This window comes from Caenorhabditis briggsae (genome assembly GCF_000004555.2).
Source record: "Caenorhabditis briggsae complete genome, chrX, whole genome shotgun sequence".
NCBI classification, from domain to species: domain Eukaryota; kingdom Metazoa; phylum Nematoda; class Chromadorea; order Rhabditida; family Rhabditidae; genus Caenorhabditis; species Caenorhabditis briggsae.
This window is the reverse complement of record NC_013491.2, coordinates 15,204,510-15,216,137: the sequence shown is the minus strand read 5'-3', so window position 1 is coordinate 15,216,137 and position 11,628 is coordinate 15,204,510. Positions and strand designations below refer to the sequence as shown.

The following is an 11,628-nucleotide window of genomic DNA, read 5'->3' as shown; positions in this document are numbered from 1 at the left end:
GTTTGTACGATGAAGTTGTCAACTACTAAAATGAAGATCTAATTTTGTGTAGGATTATCTGAAATTTTCAAGCAGATCGAAAAATTATAAAACACTTTTTCAGGACTTCAAAGTTGAACACTGTGAACTTTTTATAACGAACAACTCCCAAACTTAACAATTTGAGCCAATCTTTCTCAGTTCCTGTGAAAGATATCAAACAATAGTCAATGAAAACATTGTTCGCCATAAATGTGAAGCTATCTCTTTCTCTCATAAAAGACGTCTTAATAACACTAACAATCATTTTTCAATTAACGACGAGAGATTGCCAACTGTTCAGAGGATTCGTGATTTGGGAGTCATTCTCAATTCGTCACTGACCTTCTCTGACCACTTCGCTACCACACTCCGGAAAGCACACCAACGAATTATCATTTTCTTTAATGTTCTCCGCCGGTCTAAAATGGATATTTTCGTAAAATGTTTTGTCATCTACATTCGCCCCATTCTTGAGTACGGTACAATAGTTTTCTCCCCCGTCCTCAAGGAGCAAATCAAGCTTCTTGAAGGCGTTCAAAAGTCATTCCTGTTCCGATGTTACAAGAAGTTCAACTATCCCTATATATCCTACTTTGATTGTCTCCGTGATCACAATTTAGAATCCTTAGAGTACCGTCGACTTCTATCCGATCTAGTTTTTATGTATAAAACTCTAGTTTCCCGGGAAATTGCAATTGTCCATAATCTATTCATTGTCCCGTTTCATCATAATCATCTAAGACGCTACCCATGTTCCATTCGCTGTACATTAAAAAATGTTTCAAAACTTTCTGCTCAATTTCTTACTCTCCGTATTATATTCAGCTGGAACTCGCTTCCGAAAACCGTGTTCCCACCCTTGATTTCATCCATCTCTTTTAAAACTAATGTAAGTCATGTTATTTTATCTTCTTTCCTGTTCCTAGACAAACATAATTTCTAACTCATTTGTTTAATTTGTAACACATTGATTTTATAAGTGACTGACAGTCCTGAATCAATAAATTATTATTTTTATTTTTATTATTAATATGACAAACACTTATCAGTTGACAAGGTTTTGATACTTTTTACAAGTACTGAAATATATCGGCTCAAAGTTGAATGTAAAGGAGGTTATTCTGGTAGTGCTTTCAATAACTTCCACCAAAAAAGCAGAAATATGATATTTTTGTTCGGTATTGTATACTCATTTTTTATTCATTCAGGGCTGTATTTCTCCTTTTCCTGGTATTTTACCCTGTTTCTTTTTCCTAATTCACAAATAAAATTATAACCTTCCATACTTTTTGTAGTAACACACAAACCATAAACTCAATCCCAGACTGTCGCATTTTGTGTCGGAAAAGATCTTAATCCATTTTGTGACCGAGATCATTCTCAATATGGCTATTAGGATCACTCAACCATTTCGGTTATCCTTCTGTGTGAATTTTGGTGTAAATTTTGTAAAAGTTCATGCTAATCTGTGGTTTGTGAAGTTGGATTTTCCAAAACCAAACTACCAATCCACTCATAAAGTAGATATGATCTTTCAGCATACAAACTGTGATTTGAGGTCATTGTTGGAAGATAGAAAAAAATAAACAGTGATAATCGAAAAGTACATTTTACAGACCTTTCGTCTGCGATTTTCGGATCAAAACATTTTTTTTTCGAACGATTCGCCGAATGCGTTGATGTTGATGTGATGTTAGTTTGATGTCATCAGTAGTCTTCAGTTAATAACCGTTTGGCTAGTAATTACTCTGAGGCTGCAGCCAGAATAGATTGATCTGTTAATTAGTCATGGGAATTTTGAGAATAAAAAAACAATTTGTAGAGCAATAAACAATAGAAAATTGAAAAGGTGTGAAAATATGATTACAGCTTGAAAACGTGACTGAATATGGAAGTCAAAGTGATATTAATCTTGAAACGGTTTTGGGGTTAACCGAAAATTATTTTTATTCTCATATGAAACCATATTTGATTTTGAAATAATTTGGGAAACTTAAATTGGAAACTTCAAATTAGGCAAATAATTCGGGAAGTACAATCTTGGGGTCATTGGGGTACAAAGCGATTCAGGGCGTACAAAATCCTCAATTTAGAAGTTCAAAGCACCTGAAAAATTCCAACTTTCGTACCACTAAATCGTTTTGCACCCCTACCAGCGAAATGTTGTACCCTCCAAATTATGTGCCCTAAAAGTTTGCAAAAACCTATTTTAAAAAATTTTGGAAAACAGAAGAAAATGCTTCAATAGATTTGTATAGAAGTCAAGTGTAGATTGCTCTAACCTATTAAATTTTCAAAGACATAGCTTCATAATCCGCGTTCCCGAATAATTGGTTTTTGAACAAAACACGACCAATACTATTTTAATTTTTCACTAAAATCTTAAAATTTATCGAGAAAAAATATTCCATAAAACAGAAAAGTTTGATTTTGGACGAAGTTCTAATTACTGACATTCTGCTTTCTGTGCTGCAACAATTTGCCACAAATTTAGCTTTGTCTTCCCAATCAGCTTTGTTTCTTTTTTAGCTTGTCCTTCTCCCAGTTGTTGACACCTGCTGATCAAGTAAGCTTCAATTATGTCTTCTGCCCTTTTCCATATTTTTCCTGCTTTCATCGCTTCAAAAAAGAACATATTTCCCCTGTCTTTCTTCTTTCAACATCCCACACAAAAGGGCAAAAATCCAATATCGCTCATAAATGTGCAGCAAAAAGAGTCAATATTGTTAGTTATGAATAGAAGTGGGCGAGAAAGAGGAATGATGAAATTTGATGGGTCAAAATGAGAATCGGGTGACAATACGCTTCCAACTATTCAATGTGCCAATGAAAACGGTTTCGTGGGAGTAAAGTTTATTAAAAGTTTCATGGGACTGACGGAACTGAAAAAATAACAATGTCATAGAGAGAAAGGTAGACAATTATTTTGAAAATGGTTTTTTTTTGAATTCCAGAATATTTTGCATAATTTTTCCAGCTTCCACATGTACCGAAGAGCAGTGCTATGACGCCATTTTTATCATACTCTTCAATCTAACGCAACTGTGATAAAATGCCCAGATTTTTGCTCTTCTAAAAACCTATTTCTTGGAAATCTATGCCCTACAGACCAACTATAATGACTACATAAACTAGATTAATCACATGGTAGTCTTCTGAAGCTTCTCCTGATAAATACCTTAACGTGATATCACTTCCAGTGACACTATCCCTCTCACAACACAAAAGGTTTCTCGTATTTTTGTATTTCAAGTGGTGGAAAGCACATTTTTATGTTTAGTGTCCCCTATGTGTTTTTTTCATTTTTCCTGTTCCGCTCAAAGTTCAACAACACATGTCTGGGAATGTTTGAAGTGGGTAGAAACTGAGAATTGATAAAATGGATCTCTGAAAAAAAGTGTTCAATCTTACCTGTTTTGAAATATTTCGAAACATTTCGAAATCTTAATCCTGTTAGCTATTTTTGTACTAGTATAGATTCTGGATACACTCGCTGCTGGTGTCCAGTACCTAATTGTAGTACAAAAATCGCATAAACTTGGATCGTCATTCTCTAGAGAATAGTAATAATAGAAATAGCAGAAATAATGAAGTAGTAGGAATATCAAATGCATCGGGACAATACTACAATACTACTAGGGTTATCAGAGTATTTGGAGCAAATGAAAGAATCCTATTTACTCTCACTCTTACACATATTGATAAGACTACGGAAATTTGTTTACCGGGGTACATCGGGTGAAATTTCGACACATTCTGAATCGAAAATTTTAGAATGAATGCAAAAATGAAACCTGAGAATTTCTCATCATGAAACTGGAGGCGAAGAGAGACCACAAGTGGGATTTCGCAACTTAAGGTTTCGAAATCTTTTGGAAGTAAGGTACTGAACGTTCGCTGCCCACCTCCACCTCTTTTATATTGCCCTCCGTAGATGACTCATGTACGCTCCGCCCCCTTCCACCATCACAGATTTTTTGCAATCTCTCTATCACTGCGTCTCTCTGTTCAGCAAGCTCTCTTTGCTTATTTTTCTCTGGTTCTCTTTTCTCTCGAAAAGTCATTCAGTAGAGAGCCAGAGCAGTTTCAACTTTCCGATTGGAATTGGTTGATTTTGATTCACAACCACCACCGCCATAAGCCTTCGTCAGCATAATAGAGGGCGTCTGAATGTATATGTGTATTCGTTTATCAGCATACCCCCACACATACATACACAACACTATCGGTTGTTCCGGTCACTGGGAAATAGTGTGCAAGATGAAGAGACGCAAAGGGAAATTGTTGCGAAACTCGTCACCCGACCGGCCGAGGGTCTCCATGACTCACAAGTCACATTGCTGTAAAATTGCTTAGGAAGAGGCTGGAAGAAGTTTGGGGTTGGGAGAAAGGAAGAGTTGGCATGATGAAATCCATTGGAGACATAGAGAAAACAATGTAAAAACACGATCCTTCCTCTTTCCGATCATCAGATTCTCCAACGTTTCGACACTTTTCGAAAGAAATTTGGTATAAAAGAGAGCGAGTCCCTGTTAGAATCATCATTCTCTACTTGACATTCGGTGCTCAACTCGAACTAAAAATATTTACTCCTATTTTCTGATGGGCCAACATAACCAGGTAGGGTAGGACAGACATGCAATTTTTGTACTGCACAAAAGTACTGACTATTTCTCAGCGCTTTTGTCCAGTGCAAGAATGGCAAGAGCTGGTCCATTTTTTTAGGGATTAAACAATTGGGAGGGTTACAATATTTCTTTATTTCAAAAAAATTTCAAAAAGGATTAAATCAAGACTCTATGAAACATCTGAAGCCAAACTATTTTGTCTTATTATGATAGTATTTCTGGTTTCCAAAAATATGAGCCAACTACTGTTCTTGACTTGATCTCTCTGGACAATCATAAATTCATTTTTAAGTTTTTCAAAGAGTTTTTTTTCAGTGGATCATAAATAAACATTTTAATAGAAGGCCATCCAAACGACCAATTTTGAGCCAAGATATCTCAGTTCCTGTGAAAGATATGAAAAAGTGGTCAACTAACAAAATGCTTTCGATATTATGGCAAACATTTTATCAGTTAACTACTTTCAAATATCTTTCACAATAAAGAAGATATACAGGCTCAAAGTTGAAGGCTTGGGTGGCATTTGATTAGTGTTTACGTTAATATCCAGTTTTGCCACAAATTTTGTTCAAACTTTCTCCAGTCGGAAATGCAGAAACCGCCAATTTCTGAGTATCTTGCAACTATAATATGATGCTATTTAGTTTTCAAAGCCAAAAAAACGTTTTCTCATCTGTATTCTAATATAAAACATTTTTGAAATTCAAATCTTCACTTATAATGAACAGGTTCAAACACCTGGCTAGACAGCTGGTCATCTCCAAAGCCGATAATTTTTCCCTTTTGCGAAGGTCAATCTACAGAACATTGTTCCATCATATAGTCATGGAGATACACATGCAAACAGGTACATGGGAAGTAAGAGGACACACATATCAAGACCATGATGTCATGGAAAGTGAAGATGAGAGAGAAAGCAGAAAAAAACGATGAGTCAATAGGAATCACGGGATGGGCCGGGAGAATGAAGCACGATAAAACAGTTATGAAGCAATATAGAGTGAAGCTGAAGAGATCTCAGAGTTTGGTTTTTCACCGTGACAAGAAGAATAAATAAATTATTATCAGATTCTTCCATTTTCCGAAAGTTCCCATTACTTGCCCACTCGTTTTGAATTTTCAAAATGATTCATCTAGAAAAACTGGAAAAAAGTTATTTGCAGAGACATACATGAACTGTTCAAATAGACACCAACACGCAAACAGGGCACACAAAAATGACGTCATCGAAGTTATCGGAAATAGATAGGGATGAGAGTGATTTTGCATAAATGACTTGACCTGTAGTCGCGTTTCAGTCATATGATAAAATATTTCAACAAAAAATAAACTCGAAAAATAGAAATTAAAAGAAAAAAAACGTTCAGAGCTACAGACACTAGACAATGGAACATATTTTCAGCATCAAATCACTTGGGACGAAATACGGAGCGGGAATATTATTTTATGAGAATCATTGTTTATCCCTATCAGATATTTTTATGGTAGTTGTATATTGGTCTGTTATTTGCTAGCGAACTTGATAATGTTTTTTGGCTCTTTTTGGAAGAAATAGCATTTCAGGTTGCCGTCTAATATTAAACTAAATTGTGGAATTAAGAATAATTGGTTCGAAGGAAATTTTTGTCCCTGTGTTTTGCCGATTAATCAGATGTTGAAATAATTTAAAATGCTTTCTCACAGAAGTTTCCCTATTCTTTTTCTTTTTCTAAAACTTTAATGGTTCTTTTTTGCTAATTTTTAAGTGAAAAATACTTGTACATACGATAGTTCTACAAACACATTGATTCGGTCAGTGAATGGAAAAATGTTTAAAAAATCTTTAAAAAACATTTTTGCCTCGATCAGTTCTTTTAGATTTTTCAATTTGTTAACAATTTGGTGATAATATTAGAAAATGAAATTCATCTATTTCGGAATACCTATTTACAAAACTAATAGATAGCCTGCACGAAACATACTCAAATTTTGGGCTCAAATATTTCGGTCCCTAAACAATGGCTGGTAGCCTTCTTCCAGAATTGTCCATATTTTCCTCAAAATTACAACCAGATATCGTTGACATCTACCCTTTTCGGCTCACTTTGGTTTGCTCAAAACCTACGTCACGCATATGAAGCATGATCTTGTCGGTAGATATTTTTATTCTCAACCCAACCAGTTGCGTTATCTTTTTTTTATTCACCGCTTTTCTTTGATTGGGGGAGACAATAGAAACGGGTGTCCTGCTCGTAGAAGACAACGAGCTGGATAAATGTCAGGGTACCCGCAACCTATGCTCTTTCTCTTTTTTGCTCTTTCCATTCCTCGGCTATGATTATAGGTTGTCCATGCCGGGAAGATCTTTTTGGTCCTCTTTCATTTTCTTTTGGTTTTTGTTTCAGTCTGTAGGTTCAGTGGAGTTCTAAAATAGACAAAATCTAATTTCAGTTGATTGCTTTATGCACCTTACATCCAATTATTTCAACATCCCTCATTTGTAGTGATTTTTTCGAGTTTAGTGCAAACGATGGGCTCCAATATTTCTACTCCTTCTGAGGTGCAACCTGTTGAAGTGACTGAAGAGATGACAATTCAAAAGACGTGCGAGGAAGCGGCTGGCTTCAGAATCGGCTTCTACACCAAAGTTAGTTTCGCGGCTTTTTTGGAATCCTGTTCGTAAACTGTTTTCGGTGAATTTCGCACTTCAGTTCTAGCTCATTTCTTAGAGTCATTTAAAACTTTAGTTTGTTTTTCAATTACCACTCTTTGAACGCTCCTCATAGTTTTGTATGTTCAATACCAAAGCATTTCCTTATACCAGTATTTGAGGGAACTCAAAAACAGATAATTGCTTAACCAATTCGTCTAGTATCGGAATGATGTATCAATCGGAATAAATTTTTGTGAATGTAGTGGGATTGTCTGTACAAAATTCAAATGTCTTGGTAAGAATATGATTGTTAGCATTTCTAAAACGTGTGATTCTTCGAACACCAAACTTAATTACGGAAATTCTCCTTACGGGGCAAAAGTAGTTCGGGAAAAAAATTCTCAGGTGCCAGTTTTTTGAAAATTTGACAATAAAATACTTATTACAAATGTTCTTCACAGATCAAAGCAGGATGGAACTCTCAAGCCTTAAATGATACAAAGATGATTCATTATCTCTATCGCATCTTCTACATGGCGCCAAACGATCAAGAGGTGCAGGTCTTTGAGTGGCATAATTTTTTCGACATTCACCATGACGTAACTATTACAGAAAACTCGGTATTCATCTACTAATCGACCCAATTTTCAGTTTCCGATGCGCGTTCATATCGACAATAACGAGGACCACAAAAAGTGTGCCTCCATGGCTGAAATAATTGTGTGGTTCAGCAAGCCGGAAAAAGACAGGAATGCTTTGAGAAGACTCGGAAAGGCACCAAATAAAATCTACTGTCTGGGGTGCAAAACAGTCGAGGAGAAAGAGTTTCTCAGCTTGATGGCAATGAGAAAAATGACGGAACAAGAGTAGAAAATAAGTGTTGTCACTTGAGTTCAGATTGATTTTTCAGGAAAGCGGCATCTTCATCAGTTCTCACAATCAGCGACAAAGCAGTAAAACGATTGGGAATGTCACAATTAGATGTCGCAGTTGCGGCGAGAGAATGGTAAGCTCGATTCGTTATTCAGGTGGACCTGACACTATTGCTTCAATTTTAAATTTCCAATTAGCAAGTGAAACTTCGGAGTCCAATCAGTGACAAAAATTACAAAATTCAAGAAAAACGATAACTGCAAAACCTGCAATAGATGAGCCTACTAACTTCTCAATGTTGAGCATAACATCTAATTTTTTGTAAAATGTATGAATAAGTCGTCAACTGATGAATTTCGAAGCACAATATTGCAAGTATTGCATCGAACAAGTTTTTGATGCCTTGCGTAAGACCCAACATAAATTAGCTTAAATTTGTCATTGGTTCCATCAATTACAGGTTTTACTAAAAGAAAATGACTAATACCCACTTCGGTGTTTTCAGAAATTTCGTGTATAGAAAGCATTTTTCCAGTTGTGAATAAATAGCACATCAGGAAGTAATGGATATTTCATTTTTCCACGTGGGTAAAATCGGGTACATCAAGATTTCGCGCTTTATCTCAATCGCCACGCGGCGCGTATATGGATGGCAGTTGCAGTATCACCCTCGCAGTTCAATTAACGTTACGTGAGTCGCTAGTCAGCGAATTGAACTCCACGCGACTGAAAAAAGCGCGAAATCTCGATTCAAATCCATGTACCCGATTTTACCCGCGTGTTTTACGACTTCAATAGGAATTTCAAGCTTGGTCGTTTCATTTATCTAAAACCTACTGGCAAAACTAGAAAACGAAACAAAAATGTTGTCTGATAATACTTTCAAAACGTTTTTATATTATTTGACAGTTTTTGATTAAATGCATAAGACTGTTTCATTTCAGTGCGCGAACTCCTACAACCAATCCTTGTCAAAATGCCCTAATGTCAAGTGTCATCGGACTCCCTCTTCGCCGTTCGGCCTCAGCACTTTTGTTCCCAGTGACCGATCTTCTTGACCAACATTGCATTAAGGAATCTAAAAACAACATGTTGCTCGATCCTTCCTCATGGCACATGGACAAAGCATCTTCTTCATATGATCTTAACAAAGCTGAAACTAAACCCAAGAAAAAACTGTCGAGGGCCGATTTCATACCCAAAATATTTGTTGGGGGCAAAAACTTGGGAGAGCCTTCTGAGAAAACAGAAAAGGCTTCGAATTCTGAAGAGTTCGTTTATTGAAAATTAGAGAATTTAATAAACCAGTTTCATTGCAGAATTCAGCGGAAAAACGGGACCGTTGACATACCGATATTGAAGCAAAGCGAGGCTCACAAAAAGTCAATCGCAAAACGCAAAATGCATGGTATAAAAAAACTTATTTTCTATAAAATCACATAAGAAAACGATTTTAGAGCGTCTTCTGAAAGCTAGTGAGTGGTGTCGCGTCACCGATGAGGATAAAGCGGTACTTGTAGAAATTAAAGTTCGCCAGAGACTTCTCCTTATCCAGCACGTTAGTACCATAACAAACGCTAACATTTAAATATTGACTTTTCAGTACATCCGAGGGTGGCAAGATATGGGAATCAAAGACAAGTGCATGGCCAAATGGTTGATGGATGACATTACCAAGCCACTTCACTCTCGTCGCTTCGCCAGTTTTGAATATCATCATTTTATTCCATCACATGATCTTCAGATCATCACCAAATGTAAGTCGTTATTTAGAAGACAGTACTTGTGCATTTAATATCTTGATTAAAGTGAACAAAGCCCAAATGGAGAAATATGCAAGAAACTATATAATGTATATGCAACGTGTTGAAAGTCTAAAAAGCTATACAAGTGGTCGTGGTGAAATGCAGAAGAAATCGGATGACTCTGGTTATCCGCAACTGTGAATGTTATTGTATTATGAAGTCTTCATATTTTGCATGTGTCCGTGAGAAATAATTGTAAGGGAAACCTTTGTCTGTAAATAGGGTAATTATACGGGTTCGATTGAAAATTTTCAAAAATATCAAATGTTAAATTACCGCAAATGTTTTAACAGAAGACGACGTGCACTTTGGGCTCAATTATCTCTGTTCCTTTAAAAGATATCAAAATTTTGTCAATTGATAAATTATTTGTTTTAATCAATTCTTCTTTCAGTTGACTAATTTTTGCTGTCTTTCACAGGAATCGAGATAACTGAGCACAAAGAGGACGGTTAGGTGGGCTTCTTTGGGAACATTTATAAGGGGTTGATCGCAAGTTTAGATTACGTTTTTTTAACCGGATTCCGTAGTCCGAATTTTCTCATTTTGGATTCCGAGGTATTTATTAGATCCTGGGTTCCCGGACAAACACGCTCTATGATATTTGGAATGAAGGATACCGTATTTTCTCCAATAGAAACTTACCTAACCGTCATCTTCGCGCTTAATTATCTTGATTCCTGTGAAAGATAGTGAAAATTTGTCAACAAATAAAATATTTGTCAGATTGTAATGAATAGTTTATAATTTGATAACTGTTTCATATCTTTCTCGGGAATCTAGATAAATGAGTTCGAAGGTTTGGGTGGGCTGCTATTAGACGAAATACGGTATTCCGTATTTGAAATTTCGCGAAATTTCAGCCTTATTCGACTGAAAATCAAAAATCCATTAAATCCAAATCTCTATGTATCCGTGATGCTTTCTCCTGAAACTTTCAGGCAGTGATGTGACAGATTAAGCTATAATTCGTTTTCCTTTTTCAGAGTAAGTACGAAATCCAGCAAACCCCGATTTGATGTCCACAGTGTTCAACCACCAATAATATATTCGTTTTCTACCAGTCCTGCTCATTCCCATCCTCAGAAATAACCATCATTCAAATCTTTCCTTCTTCTTTTTTTCAATTATGTTTCCCATCTTTCCCATTTTCAAGAATTGAGAACCTCCCTCCTTTTTTCGAACCCATTTTTCTCTGTCTCCCAAGCTCTTTGCGTTTGTATATAGATTCCAAAATTCATACCGAAAATAGGTTTTCTCCTCTCTCCTCTCTCCTCTCTGTCAATTTAATTCAATTGAATTTGGTATAAATCTTTGTTTTTTATCAGAATTCCAATTTCATTCTTTTTCTCAAAATTTTGAAAAAATGCACAATTATCTCCTACAACTTTTATAGTTAAGTTACAATTCGTTTTTCTAGGACTTTCGAAAAACGAAAAAATGAAAGCACACTCCAGCTACATAGTTTTCTTGGCAGCTAAATTGGCACTTTTCCCACAGTTCAACTCCTAAAACACACTTTGTTCACATTCATCCAAAAAGTCATGATTTCAAAAAACTTTTTTGGAGCTCGTCTTCCTTTTTCGTTTATACGAATACCCAAAATATAAGGTCTATTGGAAAAATATTTTTCGAAAATGCCCGTAGATTTATTTTTTGGATTAGTTGT

The 11,628-nt window shown here is 35.8% G+C and overlaps 1 protein-coding gene across 1 annotated transcript; it reads left to right on the top strand.

Moving 5' to 3' along the window:
- Nucleotides 1-7,158: 7,158 nt before the first annotated feature.
- CBG00271 lies at nucleotides 7,159-10,100 on the top strand (the record flags this gene model as incomplete). The annotated part of the gene is made up of 9 exons (XM_045240195.1): nucleotides 7,159-7,275; nucleotides 7,743-7,880; nucleotides 7,933-8,147; nucleotides 8,192-8,287; nucleotides 9,099-9,425; nucleotides 9,474-9,562; nucleotides 9,612-9,712; nucleotides 9,758-9,911; nucleotides 9,964-10,100. The coding sequence occupies 9 exons, from the start codon at nucleotides 7,159-7,161 to the stop codon at nucleotides 10,098-10,100; spliced, it is 1,374 nt and encodes a 457-aa protein (XP_045091511.1).
- Nucleotides 10,101-11,628: the final 1,528 nt, after the last annotated feature.